Source organism: Oreochromis aureus, linkage group 23 (assembly GCF_013358895.1).
Source record: "Oreochromis aureus strain Israel breed Guangdong linkage group 23, ZZ_aureus, whole genome shotgun sequence".
NCBI lineage: Eukaryota > Metazoa > Chordata > Actinopteri > Cichliformes > Cichlidae > Oreochromis > Oreochromis aureus.
Window position 1 is genome coordinate 34,826,141 of NC_052963.1, and position 23,853 is coordinate 34,849,993.

The 23,853-nt window shown below is 42.6% G+C and overlaps 4 protein-coding genes and 1 long non-coding RNA gene across 6 annotated transcripts; 3 read left to right on the top strand and 2 right to left on the bottom strand.

Moving 5' to 3' along the window:
* Positions 1 to 200: 200 nt before the first annotated feature.
* Positions 201 to 2,831, top strand: LOC120436085. 2 transcript variants are annotated; one of them, XM_039606458.1, is made up of 2 exons: positions 201 to 907; positions 1,289 to 2,831. In XM_039606458.1, the coding sequence occupies exon 2, from the start codon at positions 1,557 to 1,559 to the stop codon at positions 2,433 to 2,435; it is 879 nt and encodes a 292-aa protein (XP_039462392.1). In that variant the 5' UTR covers positions 201 to 907; positions 1,289 to 1,556; the 3' UTR covers positions 2,436 to 2,831. The 2 variants fall into 2 exon arrangements, with proteins under 2 accessions (XP_039462392.1, XP_039462393.1); XM_039606459.1 differs by having other exon boundaries at positions 201 to 671; positions 805 to 2,831.
* A 3,222-nt stretch (positions 2,832 to 6,053) lies between these two features.
* peak3 (PEAK family member 3) lies at positions 6,054 to 10,288 on the top strand. The gene is made up of 4 exons (XM_031726745.2): positions 6,054 to 6,347; positions 6,524 to 6,648; positions 7,368 to 7,921; positions 8,222 to 10,288. Exons 1-4 carry the CDS (start codon positions 6,283 to 6,285, stop codon positions 9,284 to 9,286), a joined length of 1,809 nt encoding a protein of 602 aa, XP_031582605.2. The 5' UTR covers positions 6,054 to 6,282; the 3' UTR covers positions 9,287 to 10,288.
* Positions 9,834 to 14,948, bottom strand: oaz1a (ornithine decarboxylase antizyme 1a). Its single transcript, XM_031726747.2, is given in 6 exon segments — positions 9,834 to 10,443; positions 11,043 to 11,128; positions 11,439 to 11,614; positions 11,707 to 11,793; positions 11,795 to 11,861; positions 14,753 to 14,948. Coding segments are annotated over 6 exon segments (666 nt in total). The 5' UTR covers positions 14,872 to 14,948; the 3' UTR covers positions 9,834 to 10,312.
* Positions 14,949 to 15,820: 872 nt separating this feature from the next.
* LOC120436035 lies at positions 15,821 to 17,106 on the top strand. Its single transcript, XR_005610066.1, has 4 exons — positions 15,821 to 16,329; positions 16,633 to 16,672; positions 16,757 to 16,891; positions 17,028 to 17,106. It is a non-coding gene; the product is annotated as an uncharacterized LOC120436035 (long non-coding RNA).
* Positions 17,107 to 19,129: 2,023 nt separating this feature from the next.
* Positions 19,130 to 22,946, bottom strand: amh (anti-Mullerian hormone). The gene is made up of 7 exons (XM_031726760.2): positions 22,768 to 22,946; positions 22,398 to 22,649; positions 22,156 to 22,325; positions 21,621 to 21,732; positions 21,443 to 21,542; positions 20,941 to 21,362; positions 19,130 to 20,162 (listed from the first exon to the last, which is right to left on the bottom strand). Exons 1-7 carry the CDS (start codon positions 22,847 to 22,849, stop codon positions 19,756 to 19,758), a joined length of 1,545 nt encoding a protein of 514 aa, XP_031582620.1. The 5' UTR covers positions 22,850 to 22,946; the 3' UTR covers positions 19,130 to 19,755.
* Positions 22,947 to 23,853: the final 907 nt, after the last annotated feature.

Below are 23,853 nucleotides of genomic sequence, written 5' to 3' on the forward strand. Positions count from 1 at the left end.
CAGCGCGAGCCAATGAGCAAATCCCGCCAATTAACCTCCATCAAGCCAAAAAAGGCGGGCAAAACGGTTTGGACTGGGAGGGATCACAAACGGGTAATGGAAACTCAAAATGCAGCGCTCTGAAGCCTTGGGGGGTCCAGCCCCACCCAATAAATGACTGAATTCTACAGATATATGTATATGAAATATAGACGTGTCTCTACAACTAAAATATATATATATATGTTTTCTATCAGCGCTTAAACATGCGATCTGTAAGTCAAAGCTTTGGGTTGTAATCTCAAAATTTCTGCTACATAACTTGATTTTCGGGGGGTCAACTTCTTGTTATGTTTAAGTCTAAGACCAACGCTAAAACTTACCTCAACCCCAGTTTTGTTAGAAAGTTGAAATTTATATATATCTATATATATCTATTATTTTATTTTATTTTTTTTAATTTATTATTCATATATATCTCTGTCGATATGAAGCGTTCAGGGGGTGAAGGCCGAGTTTTTGAAAGATAGGAATGAACCATACTGGGTTAACAAAGACTGCCTCCAGGCTGCAGGGAACTGTGTTACTGTTGGTGGAAGAGTGGATGTAAGATTGGGGTCTCTAAATGTAGGGACAGGGCAGAAGGTTGGATGTCAAAGATAGGGTGTGATGGAGGCAGGTGAAGCACTGTGGTGAGTCCTAAATAGAGCAGCTGAAAGAAGGAGAAGGCTAACATTTGTATTATAAAGATATTTTCTAAGAAAATGTTTTATTGTCACAGAAGCTTGAAGATTAATCACTTGCTTTCTGCCCACCTCTGCTCAGATCAGCTGGTTGGCCTATGTGCGCTGTTTTGCCAACAGGGACGTTGCAGAGCGCCCTCTGGTGGACAATCATTCCAACATCAACAATCATAAAATATAACAGCGTTTGTGTTTCCCTTTTTTACTTTTTCATTTCCATTTATCGGCCATTATAACTGTAGACACCGACGTATCAGCTAAAATCAGCCCCACTTATATACTGGGTGGGTTTTACAGTTTAGTAATCAACAGAACAGTTTCCTAGAACTGTTTAAATATCACGGATAAATATTTACTTTGTAGAATTCATACATATATGCAGCTTAGCTGTTTGTTTTTAAACATATTTTTGCAAAAGCTGCAATTTTCAGAAATCTAATTTATAAGAGAGCGACGGGTACTCTTCACTGTTTTATTAGTCACTAATAAAAAATAGCACCTGCATCACTGTGCGAATCTTAAAATGTTAAACAAGTTTCTTTTCAAAATCTAAACCCTTCATGTAGTGACCAGAATACAACATCTGCCCTGCGTGCTCCTTGGCACACAAAGAGGTTTAAAAGAGAGGCCCATCATTAAGCTTCCACACTTGACAGTTTCCCTAATTGGAAACTGTTTCCGCTACCTGTCTTCGTCACATTTACGCACCCTTTGATGCATTTGCTGGAGGACAAAGGGATGTGGAAAAGTATAAAAGGTGCCTCTCCCCACTCCTGTTTGAAAATCTACAGACGCTCCGAGCCTGTGTGCAGAGAGGGTTAAAGAGATTTAAACATGAATAAAAATCCCGTCACCAGAACGTTCACCATTGGAGCTATCTGCAATGGAAGCAAAGCCTCAGATGATTTCCCCACAGGACGTAGGCACAGCAGTGCAGGGATCCAGGCGCTTTCGTGGGCTACCGGCACCGCAAAGTCCTTCGATTCCCATGAGAACATTTTTCCGAATATCCTGACTCCCGACAGCATCCCACAGTTCACCATTCCAAGTCTGTCTGTGCAGACTGGCTTCAGATCACTGGACAAGGAAAGTAACAAAGAGAGAGAAGGGGGCTCCGAGACGGCGCCAGAGTCCTCTGTTTCTTCGGCCTGCGCCACGGTCTCGTCATCTGCATCATTCTCCAGCTTTGCTTTAGTTCGGTCAGAGCGCAAAGCTGAACGGTGTGCTTCAGACCCTTTAACCAAGAGGAGATCTCTCCTTCAGAGGGAGCCGCACTCTCCTTGCTCCTACAGTGAGACCCAGCATTGCCTTGACCCCGCAAGCAAAGCCGCTCTCTCCCTGCCGCACTTGACCAAAATCACCACCCCCTACGGCTTCGTCACCTTAAGCCAGAGCCCCCAGATGGCGAGCGAGGAGGCACTTCTCTGCCAAGCAGGCCCGCACCGCTTAAACAAAGATGACAAGAATTCATACTGGCTCAGCAAAGCTCCCGGGAAAAGCACAGAAGACATTAAAGGCGAGTCCTCCCACCTGTCAGGGCCGGAGAAGAGGCTATCCAAACACTTGGCTGACTCACAGCCTAACAGAGCGCTACAGGCTTCTTCTGCCTCCTCCACCACAGTTTCATCATCTCCACCACCAAGGCAACCAGATGAGAGGCGTAAACCCCGCTTCTACGAGGTCATAAAGAAACACTTCATCTCCCGCCATTAGAAACATCACTATATATTTGACTATGTGGTAACAATGCCAAGAAAATATGTTATGTATTTATTTAAATTTGCATGTAAAATAAAAGTTTTTCTCCCGTGTAAAACACTGAAAACTGATTAAATTGTACCAGATTTTGTCACTACTCTGGCGTCACTTTCAAAATTCGATTTAGTATTGAAGCACCTGGTTCTGGTTAACCAAATTTCAGAACCCTTTGGGACATTTTTTCAGGTCTTCTGGTATACCCACCGCACGTCTGGTCAACACTTCCTCTTCTGTCTGCTTGTCATTGCACACATTGAATACTGAGAATTTTTTAAAAGCTTATCACACCGTCACAAGGTTTCGAGACCGTTTGTCCGTATACCTGCATGCAACTAAAACTCAGACATGATTGGTTAATACAACCAGACACAAAGCAGACAGAGATTAGAAAACCAGAAGTGGTTTGTTTTGCAACGAGTTCAAAGTCTAGAGCTGAGCACAGAGGAAGATCACCTTTAAGATTCACTGAGGATATTCCCCATCACCCATGAGGTTAAGGTTAATGGATTCCTCTACCGCTTAAATGTCAGTCACACTCAGTTTGCCTGCTCCTATTCACTTCCTCGCTGAATACGTATTTATGAGCCCTGCGTCCTGCAGTGCTGAATGCGTCTTTCTGGCAGATGAACCAAGCGCTTGCTCTTTAGCATATGAAGAGACGGCTGGTCGCCTAATACATCCTTGGAGCATGCATCCTTAACCCTCCCACACACTGAAATTAAGCAGGTAAATGTCATTATGACCCAGAGTACCCTTATCTAAGCTGAGGGCGACGGAAACACAAGGCTGACCCTTGATAGATAAAGGTGATCTAAATTTAAAATCACCCGCCGTGCTGTTTCTGTGCATGATTTAGGCCGTTCCTCATGGCGAACAGCGGTTTCAGCTTTAATGAAAGTAAAACAGGAGGAGATGAAAGAAATAAGACATGCAGAACATGTGTGTTGATTAAAATAAAACAAGTTGGAGAGGTTCATATCGCAGTCCATCTCTGAATGTATTTTTATTGTGGTGTCATTGTATGTTTCTTAAATTGGCTGAATATTATTAGTTGAATTTATTTATTTGCTTTATTTTAACATGGGCTGACTGTGGAGTTTGCATGTTGTCCCTGTGCATGGGTTAAAGTCACCTTATGCAGATGCAAGAGAGATGTTTGTATTTCCTGTCTCAGAGCGATGCTGAGAAACACGCATTCATTACTTCTAGGCTGAACTATTCATTATTATCAGGTCAATCCAAAACACCACCGTGAGTGTACTGACAGGGAAAAGAAAGAGACATATAGAAAGACCTGATGGTACCTTATTATCCCAACAGAGCGCTTCGCTCTCAGACTGCTGGTTTACTTGTGGTTTGTGTGACATTTAAAAACAAAATGAGAACCTACTCCCAGTTTTGATTCAAGAGACAGACACCTTCTCTACTTTCAAGAGTCTTTAAACCTTTGTGTTTGATAAAGCATATATTTAGGGCTGGATCAGGTGACCCTGAATCCTCCCTTGGTTTTGCTGCTATAGGCTTTAGACTGCTACAGATTTCATATGTTGATTTGCATGTGATTGAGTGAAATACATATTCGATCCCAACGATTGGCCATGTGTCCATGTGGAACACAGATTACAATCAATCGATTACACATACTCACAAAGCACACATGTCCACAGAATCAGTTTCTTCCATTGCAATTTCTCCTGATTTTATTTGTATTTATTGTTTATATTGTATTTTAATGTTGAGTATTGTGATAAATTTCTCTGGATTTTTAGGACATTTTTTTTCCTATATACTAATGTACAGCACTTTGTTATTTATAAACTTGACTTTGATGGAGTGGTCAAGCCAGTGTCTGGACATCAGTCCTACAGAAAATCTGTAGGGGCAGCTGAAGCTTTGAGTTTAAAGCAGCAGCCAAGAAACCTAAAAGATTCAGAGAGTTTCTCTCAACCCAACCCCCTAATTGAGTTTCTCTCAATTAGGTAGAGGATCAATAGGGGGTCCATGACCCTCCTGGGGACACTCCCATAGGGCTTAAAATCCGAGACCCTCCACTTAGAATTGAACAAACTTCTCGGATGAAACGTCTTTAAGTCCAGACGATTCTCTTTCCGAGCTCCTTAGACTACAATGACCTGAATGACTGAGAACCTTCACAGACATTTCCCCCACTGTAAGTCTTTATTTACTTGAGATTTCTACTTGAAATGAAGCATTTCTACTTCATCATTGTCTTTAATTTTGACTCATCATAACAGGATGTGTACAATACTTTGTCTTTATGCCACTGTGATTAAATGAAGACAGCCTAAAACTATGTATAAAGTACATAAGACTGGATGCACAGTGACATCTGGATTTTGGGTTGAGTTGGGAGATTTAAAAGAAATCAAACCGGAAGATATTTTAATCCAGATGAGCTCAGATATTTTGGGCTTTCTCGTTCTGACACCGTGTAAGTACACTGGCTTTAAAGTTAAATGTCAGCTGAGGAGTGTTTGTTTGGCAGGAATGAGGCAGCGTGACCCACATTGTATTTGTGATCCTCTGATGTGCGCGTCCTTCTTCATTTCAGTTCTCAGACAGAAGTGAAAATTCAAAAGAAATTGGTCTGCTTACTTTCACTGAAAACACAGAAAGAGATTCAGCACCGACGGCCTTCGTGACCGCCACCGTGCTGAAAGCCTCCACGGACTCCACAGATTACACGCTTTTACACGTGTTTATCAGTGACCTCTGACTGCTGCAGTGAGTGTAAATATAACAGATACTGAAAAACTGCTTTAGGCCAGAGGCATTTTGGAATAGGACTATGTTAAGGCAGCTTTATGGTGCAGACACCAGCTGCACACAGAGATTAAAATATCATACAGCAACCTGGCTGTGTGTGTGCATGCATGTGGGGAGGGTTTCATACATGTCTTCGTTTGTCAGTTGCATCACACACGTGTCATCGCGTCTACCTAAACAATCAAACCTTGTCCCCTGTAGTCAGGTGTTGATGCTGTCACACGGCTGTTTTTCTGTGCTGGCAGAGTGCGGTTGTGAGATTAAACTTTCTGCAGTCATTCATGTAATCACAATATGAATATGAATTTCCTGTGTTTCCTGTCACGCTAATGTTTTCTCTTCAGCTGCGCTGTAGTGTCAGTATTTGTGATCAGTAAACTATCCCTGGATCAAGTTAAAATTACATTCCAGACATTCATACAAAGAGGTTTAAGGAGCACCAACAGAAAAAACGGGCAGATGTTTCTCAGAAGGCAGTTATTTGGTGTTTCCACCTGCACAAATATGTTTTCCATCCATTTAAACCAGCGGTAGCAAGAACTTCAGAGAGCAGTGCATGCGTGAAAGGTACAAGTGCATCGGGCATATGAGAAAACCTAAACAGCACATGCAGATCAACTGCAACTGAGAGAAGGGAGCAAAAATGAGTGCATGCTGAAGGGGCTCCGCTGTAACTGCTCTTCCCCATTTTGACAAGCTGAGGTTAGCTCAGAGAGCAGCTTTGCCCTCAGAACAGACATAACTTTTCCGGTGCCAACCTCAAAGTCTAACTAGAAACGATTAGAACGAAAGATAAGCAGGGCAGCCTCAAGGAGACAGAAGTATGCTTTAAAAATGTGCAACTACACATGTGTGACTGTGAGAGGCAGCGAAACGCAGCAGGGGGAGTAACTGAAGCGGATGGGAAGTGTTTTATACTGACTGAGCTGGCCCCCTGAGCTTCACATGCACTCAGTTCAGTGACAGAAGCAAAGTGTGAGAGAAGTGGAAGAGCGGGTTAGGTGTTAGATTCCCGATGGCGTCTGCTTCAAGCAGCAGAGTGGACGAGCAGCCGCCGGCGCTGCCTGTCAAACAGCACAGGTAAGCCCACCGAACAAAGCGCATTATCTTTCTGTCAGAAGGAGAGACTTTTATGGCTCCTTTTGACATGTTTTTCATTGAATTTTAATAATATTTTCACTGCACACCCAAACCTAAGAATGGAGCAGCAGGCAGCTTTTGCTGTGCATTTATTGCAATTGCATGTATTTCCTCAGGCATTCCAGCGTGGAGTCTGACAGCAGCCCTGTGGTACCACAGCATCAAAGTTCCGCATACAACGATGTCTTTCCTGAACCCACCGACTGCAATGCAGCCCAGTGCCCCATACACCAACGCTACGGTAGGGTTGCAGAACGGTGACACCGAAATATGTCTGCAAAAATAAATTAGGCAAATAGCACTGTGGTTTACTGATGGCTGAAGTATATGGCTCAGTGTGATGGGGAAACAAATACTATTACATCTGGTTCTTTTTTCTCAGTTCGCCTTTCAGTTCATGAGAACTCGAGAGGAAGTCACCTTACAAAACTTTTACTTTCAGCGAAAAGGCAAACAGGGTAAATGTCCTTATACTGAATGACTCCTTTGGAGGTGTGACTGTACTATGCAAGCAAGTTCCTCTCAAATAGGAGTGTCAAACCTTCTCTGGGCCACATGCATTCAGTTTCATATTAAGTAGGCTGCACCACAAAAAGAAACTACTACTAAACAATTAATAATGAATATATTCTTAAAATATTCCCATTTATTGAGCCACCTATTACCGATCAGCTCATGAACAGTCAGTGGTTTTTTTGGAAACATAAGTGCAGTTTCAGCAGTATGTCTGTTTTACAAAACTATTTTACCTCAGTGTGTCTCTGTATGTGAGAAAACACACAACAAACCCTGTCCTCCTTTACATTTTTAACACTTGTGAAACCATCCGGTGGACTTTTGCCGGTCCAGTCCCGGTTTTATGTTTGACAATGCTGTTCTAGAGATATTGTGTTTAAACTTTTTCCCCTTCTTTGCCTGCTGTTGCTGTCTGACTTTAATTCCTCTGATGGTGTTTCTCAGATCCGTGCAGACACCTGGAGAGATTTTACTCTGATATCAACCCACCGCCTGTACCGAAGAAGAGGTTACAGCGTGCTTTATCCCTCCCGCCCACCCATGTGCCTTCGTTGCCTCCCAAGTCACCCCTCTCTCCTCTGCAAAGATTCCCCCAGAACTTTGACAACCCGCTATACATGATGGCACCCAAACAAGATCTTTTTTTCTCAGAGGAGCTAGAAGAGTTTAAACCATCCACGAGCAGTCCTGTCTCCGTAATGTCCTTCTCCCAGCTGTCGTTTGACACTCCGGACAAAGATCTTCCCTACATCTTCCATAGCTTTGTCGACCAGGGGGTTGTTTCTCATGGGATTCAGCATCGCCATCTACTCTTTCTTAGAAGCATGGCACAGACTGTGGAGGCAAGGAATCTGCTAGAGGGCTCTAAAAGGGATGTGAGCTCATACCAGCCTCAGGATTTCCTCTTGCATGAGGGCAGTCAGCCAAAGCAGATTGGAAACATGACTTACTACAGCCTGCACAGCCCAATGTTCCCACAGAGAGTGCTTGGTTTAAGGGTAATGTTGCATGTCTTTTATTCATTTTGCATAGTTTACAACCAGCTCTGTGTGCATGTTGTGATTTATAGTTGTTACACTTCCCTTGAAATTGTCTGCAAAACCAAGTGGTATGAATGTTGCTCATAGCAACCAGTAAAACAAATATGATCTTTATCAGCACTTGCAAGTGCTACAATGACTTGTGGCAAAAACACTTCCTCTGAACTATAGTATACCCACGGCTGCAGCAGAATAAACTTTTTTTGACATATTTATCACTCGGCACTTCAGTGGTTTGATTGCTGCTTCTCTGTGCAGGTACACAAACACACTGATGAGGTTTTCTCCGCTCACATCCAGCGGCAGCCGCTGCACGTCAACGTGCGAGATGTTATTACTTATTTCCCATCCAGCAACAGCTACAGAACCAGTGAAACTCGAGATCCCGCAGCAGGCTCTCCTAACCCAAGGTCAGAGTGCAATCCTGCTAATCCACCAGGTGGAAGCAGCACTGAGCGTGCAGCAGAAGCCACGAACCTCAGCAAGCTCACAGTTCAGTCTTTCCTCCAGAAAGGCCAGGCCGTGAGCGTGGAAAGAGACGTGCCACACGCCAGCCTGGACGACTTTGTTAAAGACAGCAGCTCGCTGCAGAGCACAGACTCTGTGCGTTATTATAGACAGGTGTGTGCTCTGTTGCTGCAGATATTAATGGGTACGCACCATCTGTACAGTAAGAGAGGCACTGCAGCTGAGCTCAAACCCCAGGAGATCCTTCTAGTGTGGCCCAATAGGAAGAGGGACAAGGCAGAACACAACTTGAATGAGGACACCTCTGAGGAGAAGGAAGAAACGGAGTGGGAAAACACTCCAGAAAAAGGGAGGATTCAGACATTATGGAGGACGAAAGGCTGTCCTCGTGTGGTGCTAAAGCCACAGACTTTCTCTCAACCCCTCACCTCCATCAAATCTCAAATTACAGCTTTAATCCAGGCCTGCTGTCAAGAGAGCGCGACATCTCCGGGTTCAGATGTTTGCAAATCCTCCTACCAAAAAGGGCTTCTTCATCTGTCCTCTCTGCTTGAGAGCGACAGCGGGGCTCAGATGATGGACATGGTAGCCATGCTTCAGGTGCTCCTCTGGGGCCCACACGTCTCCATCTTCAACCAAGGAGGCCCTGCAACCACCGTTATACATAACTGGCTGACAGTCAAGCGGGCGCTGCTGGTTATGAAGTTGGCCGAAAAGGGGCTGATTGAGGATCGGTCTCTTCTGGACTGGGAGGAATGTATGTGCTTGCAGTATCTGTCCTTTACAGACTCTGAAACAGTTGCGAGTGTGGCCAATGAGCTGTGGAACAGAGTGAACACTGAGCAAAGTTTATAGTCCATATCAAAGGAGTCCGTCGTTATCACCCGACTGAAAGTGGAAAAACAGTCCAGATTGAGGAATCCACTTCAGTGCGTTCTCCTTTATCAGTTGTTCATGTGCTGCACTCCATAATGTAAAACTAGTCTAATAAAAAAAAAGCTCCACTGGTTAAAAAAAAGGCTGTTTTGTCAGCTTCATCTGACTCTTTAAGTTGTGTCAGGTCATCAAAGAATAAATGTCCACATTTCCATTTTTGTCTGTACACTTTACTTCTCTCTAGTTATTGGGTGGGGTTCAAGTTTAAAAAAAAGGTGTGAAGGTGGGGCATGGTTTCTGTTCTCAAGACCTTCACAAAAATACTGTGTAAATGAATGCAACATCATGCAAGCTGTTGACTTTCTGAAGGGGATCAACCTTATTCCCCGTATCCCAAATCAAGACATTACGAAACGCAGCCAGCAGCTTACACAACTACTACTGGCTCTAGCTTTGGCTAACGCAACTAAATGCTTTCTCCTTTTAGAGGGTGTAATTATGTTTCATGACACCACAGAAACCACAGTTTAAGGCGAGCACTTTTATTTAGTACAGTTACAACATGCACGTCTCTATCAAGTGTATCGAAACAAATTAAAATCATGCACACACTAAAAAAAACATCAACAGGAGAATCAACTGATAACTATATGAAAACATTTCTAATTACATGAGTAAGCTCGATTTAAACTCATCATAAATATATTTGAGATGATGAGGGTTTAGAGAGAACGAGCAGGAAGCCAACACTACACATCGGGGAAAGTATCACAGCGGTGAGGATGCATTGCCCAAATATTACGTGTTGCTTGATTTACATTCCTGACATATTAACATCTTACCCTAGTGCAAATCGTAATGAAACACAGCACGTGGCAGGTAAAACACACCTCAACCATACTGAGCTTGGATGACATTTTTTAAAAAACAAAATTATAAAGATGTGATTGTGGATTGAAATAAACAAAAAAAAAAAAAAAAGATTTGTAACTGCTCAGCGTAATTTTAATCATCATCTGAAGAGTCACGCTCGATGCTGTAAGCCATGAAGAAAGCGTCAGGGCGGGAAGGGACGAGGGGATGACCTGGTCTCACAATCTCAAAGCCCAGGAAACTGAATGTACGCAGCAAGGATGCTATGGAGAGCGACACAAGGAGAGATGTCATCAGCAAGGCTTTCTGACCAGAACAGAGCAAAAGCAGCTCATTTTCCATAAACATATAGACACGACACTGCCGCTGTGAGTGTGCTGAAAAGCACCGTGCAGAGAAAAGCTCTCAGCACTGTAAACACATCAGTATGGACTCAGAAGGACCAGATGTTAGAATCAACACACCCGTGACATTTCATAATCACACTGTTCACTAACCGCATCTGTGGTGGTACGGTGGACATTAGTCTGCATAACATGAGTAAGTTAGTTAATTATTAGATATATCAGCAAGACTGTGCTCAGAAACATCCGGCACGTGTTGCAACATCTGAGCTCTGTAACGAAGCGTCTGGCCTGAGTCCACTGCTACTTATTTTTGGAGTCGTGAGCATTACATCAAACCTTTTACAGGTCTGGAAACTAGTGTGAAAAGGTAATGAGGTTTGTAACATCTGTAGGCAGTGTGCATTTAAACATGCTTAACAACAAAAACATTACTCAAAGTTTCCTGATATATCTCAGTATTTTATATAAAGTGTTAACAGTTTTAATTTGGATTAAAAAAAAAAAAAAACCCTCACCTCTATCATCACGGCTCTTATGAAAACAGATGAAAACGTGGTCAACCTGCAGCTGCTCTTCTGCAAACTCCAGCAGAAGGGCAAAACTGGAAAGAAACAGAGAAAACAAGAAGGGTTAATGTTTTGTCAAAGGGTTGTTAATAATTTGAGGCAGAGCACATTTCACCCAAAGATTAGAGGGCCTTCGTTTATTTTGTTTTCTTGTGAGCCTCAAACTTTTTTGTTTTTTTACAAATACCATTTTTGCTTTTAAGATTTTTTTCCAGTGTGGATGTGAATATTATTATAGCTGCCCATATACTGCATCAGGAAACACGAGTAGATTCCTGCTTTAACAGTTACCAGTAAGTAAAAGTGTCTGGTCTATTTCCTTGCAAACAAGTTTTGCCTGCTCACCTGTCCTTGCTCCCCTCGGGCAAAGCTCCAGGAGGGATTTCAACGTACAGGTTTCCTCCTTTCAGCGCCGCCCTCCAGACACAGTGCTTTCCTTCAGAGCGCCGGGGCTCAAAGAGTAAGAAGCGCACTCTGCTATTGGCAGGGGAAGGCTCCTCAAGAACCAGCAACTGAGCATCCTGGGAAAGTGTAGTTTAGGTTATGTTAAAAATGAAACTGCACATACCAGGAAGGACATTCCTGTATTTCTTTTTAAGCTTTCATCACTTACAGAATAGAACAGCTTAGCTGAAAGATTGCGATCCCGTTGGTCATTCCCTCGCCCACCTGGGATCTTCAGGGGTGGGAGAGGGGCATCAGGAGCACCACAGAGGCCCCGGACACGGGTTACTGCAACAGCGGGAGCACCTCAGAGGACTGGAGATACTGGAAAGCGAAACAAACGCACACACAGATGGAGCCATCATGAGCTGGGTATTCAGTCGAGATTCTGCTACCAAACACAAACCAAACTCTTTATAAGCAGCAGGTTCGGCACACATTAAACTGCCAAGTGACTCATCTGTGATACTGCAGTAAAACATTTACTAACCCAGAGTGAGTCTTCAGACACAAAAGCACAAGACTGGGGGAACCGGTTCAATCAATAACCGTTCCTACATTGAGCACAGATGCGTGCATGACGTGCCGACGGATGAGGAACACGTAACGGAAAGGAGAAGTGGTTTATGTCACACCACCACATTACTGATGCCTCACTAAAACTGTTAACAATTTTATGTCAGCTGTCAGTCAAATATTGACCACCAACTATAAGAAATTGTTTGTTTTTTGTCTCACAAAGACACATCGAGGCTACGGCTTCTGCACACTTCTGCTGCGGGCACTTTAAGCTTGTTCCACAGTTCTCACAGGAAACCTGCCAGAAGAACAGGCTATTTTTTTCCTCTAGCCGCTAGCCTACTTTAGCCCTTCACTCACCGCGTCACTGCAGTTTAAGAGACTGGGACAAACAATACTCATCAGCCGTTCTAATTCAGCGCTGTCACAGCACTCCTCAGATTTAGCTTGCTGTGACTGCATACATTTACAGCTTTGGGCGAAGGCCTGTTCACTGGGATTCTATTAGGAACAAAAATAACAACGCCGCAAACGCCATCACACACAAGGATGCTCTCTTACGCAAATGCCACCAATGCGCTACATGTTGAGCAGAGGTGTGGAAACCAGTGTCATTCGCAGTGTGTAATATCCAACTTATGATCTCACAGAGGATTGGGGATTTTAACCAAATGCAGTTACTCCCTAAATCCGGTAATCAGATTAGGAAAGGAAGCCACTTGCCATCCTTGCAGAACCCCTTAACGCCTCCTTTCTGCGATTTAAAGAGAACACAAAGTTCTCAGTCAGTTTCTGCCTTTAGCATTCTTTGAGACTGACATGTGAACAGTAGGCAGTGCTGCGCAATGACGCCCCGACGGTCATCTTAATAAAAACAGCTGCTGTGAATAGTGTTTGTAGGAGACTCTGCTGTAAATGAACATCATTGTAAAGGACATCTGCAATAAATCTCATGCATCCATCTAGCAGAGAATCATCTTTAATCCCATGTTCTAGCCTGCACTGTTAGACACTTCAATGTAGTATGACATTTGCAATGTGGGTTTTATTTTAGCTCACCTAACACGTTCTGGCTTTCAACAAAAGAAAAATTAGCAGGTTAAAAATGTAACAGTCTTTAATGTGGGGTTAAATTTACACAAGTTTAAATACATTTGATTTTATCAGGTGGTCAAAAATGAAAAGAATGAAAAGAAAAGGCCTAGCCTTCTCTTAAGGTAACAGAGACTTTTTACCTTGGGAGGGGGGAGGCTATTAGCTGCTATAATAGATGATGTTATTTTAATGCATGCTTTATTATTGGAAGGTGTGGATGTTAAACCAGCCTTATCACACATGATAGCTATGTGTCAGCATATTTATAAAGGCATCTTTTCAAGCTTTGGCTTAAAGAGAAACACTATTATATAATATACATATATAAATATCTAACCATGACAATTACATAACTATATCCAAGTTCCAACCAACTACTTGCCACGATAAGCAAAAATACATCGAGATTTGTGTGTAGGCCATAACTTCCAAAATTCCCCATACAGCACCCACCCTGCCCCCCTCCGTCCCTCCTCCCCCGCAGTGGAAATTTCCTATGAGTGCCTCAAACACTATAGATCAGCACAAACAGAGCGCGTCAACAAATCCTGTCAGGGCACGAGTGGTGCAACCACCGACCACCAGATTGGGTTAATCGCTAACAACCAGTTTCGAGGTATCCACCCCTACCAGTCCCCTCACTTCCAGTCAATCGGTACTTTAACTGCACCCAAACAGGCACACGGCTGGCTGAAGAATGGCCCCGCAGCAGCTCGCATAAATCAAACCGAATCTGATTAAAAACATTACAAAGGTTCTTCTCAGCGTCGGTTAAACGTATTCCCTGTCCGCCCACCTGGAACCCGTGTTTTCCAGAAGTTACTGGATGTCTTATCGTGGGTTCAGAAGGGCGAAAAGGGAAAAATAAAATAAAATATATAAATAAATAAGAAAATCCCTGAAACCACGAATTAATCCGTACAGCCATCATTTTAACTACATTGTTAGCTAACTTTACATAACCCCGCGCAAATATTTTTGTACTAGTTCTACATCACAAAAGATGGTAACGAGGTTTCAAAGCCATTGATCATTTTCATTGCCAAGGACGAAAATATGAACGCATCCGTCAGATTACCTAATGCTAAAGAGCTAGCATTTAGCTTAAATGTCTACGCTAATATTTAAGGGGAAAACACACCTAGTAACGATAAAACACTCTTATTCCGCTTTTTAACACGCAAAATTTGTATTTTAAATGTTATAAATTACAATTCTAGTCGCTACCAGGTCTTAATAGAAAACCTTACGACACGTTAGCCCAGCCATCGATAACGCGAACCTGTGGCGTTTGACACATTAGCTGACGCGTTAGCATCTGTGAAGCTACCAAAGCAGCGCTGTCACTTCTAACATTTTGCTCATAATCCCGCTACTGCGATGTATTTTAAGGTGATTAATATGCATCTTTTATGGAATTGAAATAAGCTGCCCGTGATTAATAATGTTCTCTATAAATGTCAACTGAAATAAGTGCCGCTGTTATGTAAACATGAAGGGCTGTGCTAGTCGCCTCACAGCTTATGCGAAAGCTAGGCCGCGGTTTTTAAACGTAGCTTAGCTTAGCTCACTGAGAGCAGCTGACACGGACCACAACATACCTTTCACTTTCAGGTTTATTACTGGACTTCTCGATAACAGGCATCTCGGGTAAGTTTCTCTCTTTTTCTCTAGCAAAACAGTGACTATTCAAAATCGTCTGTAGGTTAGATTTAACCATCCGGCCAGCGTCCACACCAGCTGCTCCCTCTGTCCTCTCCTCGTCACCGTATGCTGGGCTAAGCTGGGGAGCTGCGGTATTTGGCGGAGGCGTGTTCTGTCACTCTGACGTTTACCGTCGAAATGTTACGCAGTTACTCAGCACCGTCACTTCACAGTGTAATAAAATATACAACAATAAAACAACGCGTTCAGTATAAAAACATTTATATCACAAAAGAGTATCTAAGTAGTAATACATTGGGTTTTAGATTGGGATTTAGATTGGGCACATCTTTTAAAAATAGCTGAAGACATTTTTATATAGAAAAGCTTTTGATTAATTTGTTCTTACGTTGTTTTTATTGTTTTCTTTATTGTTTTACCTTGCTTTTTTATTTACGGTTACATTGTTTTATATTTCCATTTCTTGTACTGTAAAGCACTTTGTGATTTTTTATCTGTGAAAAGCGCTATATAAATAAATTTTACTTACTTACTTACTTATTGCGTACCCCTGGTACAGACGGTCTTGTTTTGTGTAGAATTAGCACAATTTTTTTTCAGTTTGTCTTTTGTTGTATATATATATATATATGTAATTTATGCCAAAAATTAAAATTGACTTATATAATTTTTGCCAAGTCAAGTGGCTTTATTGTCATTTCAGCTATGTGCAGTGGTACTGTAGACCATGGTTTAGCTGAGTACATATTTGAATAATAGGTTATTATTGCTGATCAAAAAGACTGGACTGCTCCAGACAAAGTTTGGACATGTGCAGAGCAGAGATATGGATATACTGGACTAAGGCTGTTAAAAATGGAGCTGCCAGGCCGGAGGAAGGCCTGCAGAGGGTTGATGTGACAGGACGATGGTAGGTAAAGGATGAAATGGATGCAGATGATGTGCTGTGGTGACCCCTGAAGGGAGCAGCCGAAAGAAGAATTGAAAGAAGAAGGAGAAGTTATTACTGCTGATGATGCCTTTATTGACACTATATACAGCGATACACTGAGACTGCAGGTACCCAATCATACATCATACACATCAGTGTCATGTGAATTTAGTAACATACAGAATCACTGAGGGTTTATCGAGGGTGTGGATGGCTCTGGGGATGACACTGTTGGTGCCTGCTTTAATTTGAATTGGGACTAATTTATTATGTGATGAACTTTTAACAATGTATTGTGTTTTAGGACCTCCTCATAATTAAGTAAACTGTTAAACCACCCTAGTAACTCTGGCTTATCTGCCTCTGTGGAGGAGTAGGAGTGTTCATGGCACTGGAAGGCGGGTGTTGCTAATCCTCGTTCACCTACTGGCTTACTGCTATTAAGTTTGAATGTCTCTTTCCCTGTTTTCACACCTGTGCCTGTCAATCAAGCAAAGAAGCGAGGTGCAGAGCGTGTACACAACCGCAACAGCACAGCTCTACTATCCCTCACCTCTGTGGTTAAGCACAACTGAAAATCAGGTAAGCATATTTTTCTGTCCAGAGGTTTGTATCAAACTAAACTCTCAGCTCCATATTTGTCTTTCTAAAGAGCTGCATGTGACTATTTTAAGGTGTGTTAGTGTCACATGTTAGTGTATGGCTTGGAAGAGGGTGCAAAAGGCAGTACAGGGGAAAGTGGGATATGATCACAGATATAAGATATCGGGGATTAAACAAACTCCACGTGTGATCATTCTGTGTATTCTGTGTACTGCTACTTTACTAAATCTCAACCACACAGTCCTACCCAATCTTTCCTCATCTTGCAGTGTTATTTTTCAGCCTTAAGAAGCTGGAGCAGACCTGTCTGAAGGCTTCACGAGTAAGACACACGTTTCACTAAACAGCCACCAGACTGATGAAACTGAGCATGGACTAAATGCGTCTGACTCGTGTCTGTCTGCAGTGTCTTATGAGCGGATTCTGTGCATTGAAAATCTGAGCGATGTTCCAAATCCGTGGAAAGGATTCACTATGAACCGCTGTTTAGTGGCGGCGCTGGTTGTGCTACTGGTGAGCTCAGGAGTTAACGAAGTGCACGGTGAGTGCCGGTGCACTGTCTCTTTACCCACATCAAACATGCTTTGAGCTTGTTTCTGACTGATTGCTGTGATTTGTAACAGCCGACAGCTTCTGTTTAACACGCTCTCAGTCTTTTGTGCAATTGTGTTTTCTAGATGCTCTGGACTATTTTGTTGAAGAGACAGGTGTGTGGTCTTTCTTTGGAAGTCTGCAGAGTGTTTCAATAACACAGGTATGGTTTCTCGTTGTGATTCTGTCAGTTAGCCTGCAACTTTCGGTTCATTTGTTCTTGTTTAAAGACTGAGGGTGATTTTATGTGTAATTTACAGATACAGTAAAGTTTTTTACTCTGTTTTCTGGCTGAATACACAGTCGTGCTCATTTCCAGCTCGGTATTTTAGTACTTTGACTTTTAATCATATATCTTAAACATTATTCTTTAATGAGCGCAACCCTTCAGTTCATCCGCTGTCTGAAATGAGCCATTTTAGCTTTTCTGCCTTTAAAGCCGTAATCCATCTTCTTCTCTTGCTGTTCAAAGCATCTCAGTGACAAGCTATCAGTCTGAGAGGGCCATATTGTCCTGGCATCATAAAGCAACAACAGTAGGATAAACACTGTGAGATGGAGAATAATGGGGCGGCTGTAAGTTCACAGAGATTTTGAGAAAGTCTTTGTCAGATTTGGAAATAAGGAAACCGTAAAGTGTCCGTTTGTATGGCTGAGAATTAACAAATACCCGGTCAACACACGGCTGATGAACCACTGGATGGCTCCATATCTCCTTACATGTAATCTTACTGGTTAAACAATTTTATTCCCATTTTTAAAGACTGAATGAGCAAACCTACCCTCTCATGGATGAAAAAATAAAGTTTTGCAAGATTGACAATAGCCGTAGCTGTTCAACCCAAAGCATAAAGCATGAAACACTGTGTACGGTGCAGGTGTTGGTGTACTGAGCAGAGCTGCCTGGTGATCCTGTGGACTAGAGCAGTGAACAGCATTTGGAGCTTCTGTGTGTTAAAAGAACAACATTAGAAGTGTATCTTATAGTGTGTCTTATTTTACATACATCAAGATTTTTATGTTGTACAATCAAGATCACGTTTCTGATTCTTCCACATGTTTTTAAGCGTTAAAGACATCAGAGTGCATCCTGTATCTAGATGACATCATCTGTGCACCCATCTGGACTATTTTGGTGTGATTTTCCCATTTTTGGAGATGTATGCCTTAATGAGACTGTTGTGAGCGGTTTCATGCTCACAACAGAGAGAATTACGAATACCAACCAAAAGAGGTTTGCAGCTTGCTGTAGCTCAGCTGAAGGGTGGCACCACGATTAAATCCTGTCACCAGAGTTATTATAGTTTTTTGTATTCTCTAATAAGTTTTTATTTTATTTTGACTTTTTGTTTTTACTGCTCGAAAATGTTTAGTTTAGTTTTTATTCGGTGCAGTGTTAGTTTTAACCTTTTATTGTATGTCAGAGGTAAGATTTAGAAAAAGCAGAGCATATATTTCAATCAAACTATAAGTTTTTGTCTGGTAGAGATCCAAAGTCTCAAACACGTTTATCAAAACCTCATCAGCTGACAGGTTAAACGAGATTAACAGATGCTAAAACTCCACAATATTTCCTCTATATTTTAATTTTAGTTATGTTACGAGCCAGCTCAAAAGCTGCAACATAATTAAGGAGACCAACACCAGAATTTCACAGAGAAGAGGTTTTATTTTAAATTATATAATAAGTTAGCTAAAATAGCTGGTACCACTAAGACAAAGACTAGTGCGCCTCCATGAAAGCCTGCCTCAAGTATGCCTTTATCCACACCTGATTAAGTGTGGTCAATTAGCAACAGCTGAACACTCTTGCACTGCCACTGCAAAGAGATTAGGGGCTGCAGAGCGGCGTAACAAGTTAGTATTAGTTAACAGTAATAACCTTGGCTATCACAGGTTAGTGTATACTTCTTTGGGTGATGGATGCTGAACTTTTCACAGCTATCTTTGAGAGTAACAGAGTCATTATCGTATTTTTGGTACTGCAAGATGTGTGCTTAATAATTTTATAATATAGCAATAATAATTTTCATAAATGTTCCAAAGAGCGCAGAAATGTCTACAGCCGGTTTCTCCAAGTCTAGGAAATGTACACTAAACTGCTCAAGCTGGACAAACAGCTCTACAGCTCAGAGGACCAAAAATAAACTGGACTTTGGATCGTCTCTTTAAATATCACATGCTCAAATATTATGATATATGAGAATTTTTATTATGCAACACTATAGGATTTCCACAGTATTTAGGGCTGGTTGATATGGAATCACACGTGTCTTGTGTCCCATTGTCTGCCTCCAGGTTTCCATATGGGACGGCTTCACCCGGTGGTGGGGATCTGAAGAAGTCGGAGCGATAAGAAGGAGGAAGAAGCCAGTTGCTAATAAAGCAATCCTGAAACCCAAAATCAAAGCATAAAACATATACTGTAGCTTATGTAGCTGAATGGCTACGAATACAGAACTTTAAGTACACTTTGCATTTAATTATTACAAGTTTGAGAAGGCTATATTTCATCCTTTTAACAGTTTAACTTTAACACTCAGAAACATTATTCCAATTAAAAATATTTTCAAAATGACAAAATCTGATTCATTTTAGCATCACTAATTATCAAATATCTTAACATAAATAGAATTAACATTAACTTTGTGATCTTAAGACTTGTGATCTTTAATAAAGCATAAAAGCAGTTATATTTAATTAGAAGTACACGTGGTGTATTGTAATTGATATTTCATAACTGAAACATGCGCATAACTAATCAGTTGTGTGAAAGTTATAAATGCTGGGGTAAAGTAGCAGAAGAGAGCAGCTCTAGCGGCATCCACACTCCCTCGCAACCGCATCTGGCTTGATGGAGATGAAGGTCCCATCTGCGTTCCAGTCCACAACCTCCAGGGCTTCGTATGCCACGGGCACGCAGCAGGGCGAACGCTCATCCGCGTTGCCGCTCTCGATGTGGGAGTTGAGCAGGATGGCGTGGTTGTTGCCGTTGGTCAGAGGGAACGCGCAGGAGCCGTGGCAATTGTTAATGTTTGCGCTGCTTGGGCCGACGAGAAGCTTTGTCAGGGACACGGTGAGAGCCTTCAGCCCACAGACGCCGCCCCTCACTGACGAACTGGGGTCTGCTCTGGTGGCCCGCAGTTTTCTTTGCGCGTCGTACGTTTGGGCCACCGTCTGCAGAGCCTTCAGCAGAAGAAACGCACGGAACTGACTCCCTCCTGGCGGACGCAGAAAGAAAACACATGCAGCACTTAAAAAGGGATATACGTGACCTTTAGAGTGGTGACGACAAAATTCACGCTAAGCAAAAAGCAAAAGTGGAAATGAGTCCCAGTTTGTAGAGTCTGTGGAGCTGATAAACTGATGAACACAGCAGAGGAAAATGACAAAATAACAAAATCTAATAAAATTAAATTTAATATAGTTGCTCATCTATATATGTCAAAGGTCAGTGGGTAATATAGACCCAAATTTTACCACTGACAAAACAGCAAATGATATAATAATAGAAACGAAGCCTTTTGGAACGTCAGCCAAGCTCACACACATTCACATGATTAGTTTTCTTAAAGACATCTGCTGATATCTATCTAAATATTTCACATGCAGGTTTTTAGTTTTTTGATGAATGAGATCTAATTTATTTATTTTTTTAATCTGCCGACTTCAGAACTTTTAAAATTTGAATAATGGGAATCTGTTTGTGCACAAGACTTAAAATAATCTGAACTCATAGGTCACTGGGACCGCTGTAGAACTGAACAGACAGTCTGCAGCATGATTAGTGTTTTCGGCCCATAAACCTTTGACTGTAAGGCCTGTTATAAATGGGTTTTTAGAGAATCCGTGGCCACTCCCTCCACCCAACATCTCCTAAAGCTGGGAGCTGAAAGCTGCAGCGGGATACTTAAATACACCCGACCGTGCTACAGGGTGTTGTTTCATTTAAAAAAAACATGCTTCCTATGTAACTGTAACTGTTCTTGCACATGTCACCTGTGGCATGTTCTTTCTCCTGTAATGCACTCAGTTCTTTGAGCCTCCCCAGGCTCTCCTTGGCTCCCGGTGAAACCTCTTCCTCTCTGATTATTTCTGTCATTTGCACCAAAGTCTGGTCCAGTCTCTGTCTGAGCTCCTCTAACAGTGCAGCAGACAGGGCCAGCTCTCCGTGGCACACCGGCAACACGGAGCCCCAACTCGTGAAGCCAAAGACTGTGGGAGCTGTGGAGTTGATCATTACTGCCAGCAGGGTCTCGCTGGAGGATAAGCCAAGCGAGAGGGGAGGCAGAGACTGTAAGGAGTCCAGAGGAAGTGGAGGGGACGCGAAGTGTTCCTGAGGGAGAACAGCACCCAGGAAGCGTTTCATCTCACAAAGGAAGGAGGTTTGCAGAGATGCCGGGGGCGAGCCTGAAGCACATCTGGGAAAGCAAAAATAAAAACCAAAGCTGAGCGCGTCTCTGACGACAGTGAATGTCAGCAGAAAGAAAGCCGGGCTGACCTCGTATCAGTTCCCGTTCCCCCGGAGAAAAGTAGAAGTGGACTCGTGCTGATGTTACTTCCTGATTTTTCACCAATCAAGATGCTTTTTAGGTTTTGCTCTACAATGAGAGGAAATGTAAGTAGGGTACACAATGAACCAGAGATGGGGAAATAAAATGAAGAAGATGATATCTCACTCATATGAGGGAGTTTTGTCTGAGCCGTAATCTGCCACCTGTCATTAACACTCCCCTCTGATGATTTTCCTGTCAGCAGTACGTACTGTGTGTCTCCTGAAATGCACACAGCCTGGAAAACAAAGCAACACAAAAACCCCGAGTTAGAGATGTGTAAACCTTTCATTTCATTTTATCACCTAAGGCAGGGATGGCAAACTCGTTTTACATTGAGGGCCACTTGATGCAGCTCGCTGTGATCTTAAGTGAAACTCCTCTTTCGGTGAGTGTGACAAGTTTAACTGCACATTTCATCACTGAGACATCTTAATATGAAAAAAAAAACAAGTGCAATTTGTACACCAAGCTTCAGTTTTTGTGCATGACAGAGAAAGGTTTCTGTAATAAATGAAGGAAATAAATGTGCAAAATTACAGAAAAACGTCCAGTAGCTCAAAGCCGTCTAGTGTGGAGTCTTTGCGGGGCCCATTCTGGCTCCCGGGCCTTATGTTTGACAGCAGCCTTGAAGCAGGGTTTGCACCTGAGCTCTCTTTACCTGCGTGTTAGGCTGCAGAAACTGACTAGTGAAAGCAACTTCCAGGTCTCCTCGTGCCAGTGGACTTTCAAAGACCAAGAGCAGCACAGGGTTTGTCATGAGCGAAGGAGGCCGTGGGAGGTCAAAGGTCAACGTGATTGTTCCTTGCTCCTCTTCCTCTGATACGTGTACTAAAAGAACGAAACCAAACAATTTACAAAGTGAAGAAAGAAAAATAGCAGGAATGCAGTTTCAGCTTTTACCTGCAGCTGGGTGCAGAACCTCCAAGCTGCTCTTCTTGTTAGCGAGGTCTAACGAGACCGAGGCTGATGAGCGGGCAGACTGCGAGCAGAATCCAAACAGAACCAAACTGCTGTTTGTCAGTTCGCCGCTGTCCCCCACACCATCACGCAACGCTGCAAAGATGTCCTCCACGAAGCATGGTGCAGCATGAGGCGCTGCTGCTGAGGATGATGATGGTGATGATGGGGTCTTCGCTGATGGGAGTGAGTACTCTGAAACGGACAAATTACTTCACGCACTAAAGAACCAGTCTGAAGCAATAACCACATGCATGCATTTTTCCATTCAAAGTTAACGAGTTATTAATTAATCAGCTGAGCGGCGTCTGACCGGTTACTGTGGGGTCCTGGGCCGGTTGCAGGGTCCAGCAGAGTGTCAGCGCCTCGCTGTAAAGAACGAGCAGACCCAACATGTTTGCAGTGTCTGCGCGTGCGTTTGTGTGGTCAGATCTCTCACAGGATGGGAGTTACATCCTCAGACCTCCCCTTCTCACCACCCGGGGTCCCCTTTCTGCCAAAATAGCAGCACTGTGTGTCCTTGATGACTGAGATTGTCAGTATTTGAGGTATTTTAACCTGCTTGTGGAGAACATTCTAAAATCAGACAGCAAACGGGACACTAAGGTAAACAGAAGACGACTTTGGACACACTGAACATCCTTATCTAGCAGACACAAACAGGTCCCAGAAAGAAAGTTTCTCACAAACCTTTCATAGAATACACCAGGCTGAAAGATGAAGAGTGCTGTTTAATGTTTCGTGGCTGCAGAGCTAATATGCACGCTGCTTAACTTAACCCTCTCGAGGCAGGCGTTGCCGATTTGCAAGAGTTAAAAACTAACAACCTGATTACCCTACATACATATTTTATGAGTCTTTTTTTTTTGATAATTTTCCCCAAATATCAGATTTTTCCTGTAACTAAAACTTAATTTGAGCCTGAGAGGGTTAAACAAAGAGGACAGTAGAACTGGAGGTTTGCTTCCATCACGTCGACAACAAAGCTCAAAACGATTTTAAAGAAACACTTTGCATTTTGGTAAATCTGCTTACTTGTTGCTTTGGACTGATGACCCCTCTTAGAGAGACTGCTGGCAGAAAGCCTTGAAGGGAAACTTCAGCCACATCCACTGTTTTTCATCTTTCTGTTTCTCTAAGCGGGGGATGTCCAACATCAGGCCCAGGGGCTAGAATCACCCAGCAATGACTCCAACCCAGCTCACTTGAAGGATGGCATAAATTTTGGACTTTTAACTGTATTTTCTTAAATTTTATGGCTTTTCCTGCTAATAAAGAACTCTGCCACATGTTCATGCTACACCAAAGTGATTAACAATTACATGACAAAAAAGTTCCTGTTTTTTTTCACCATCTGCTCCAGAAATTTGTTTTTTTCTGTAATATTACACATTTATTT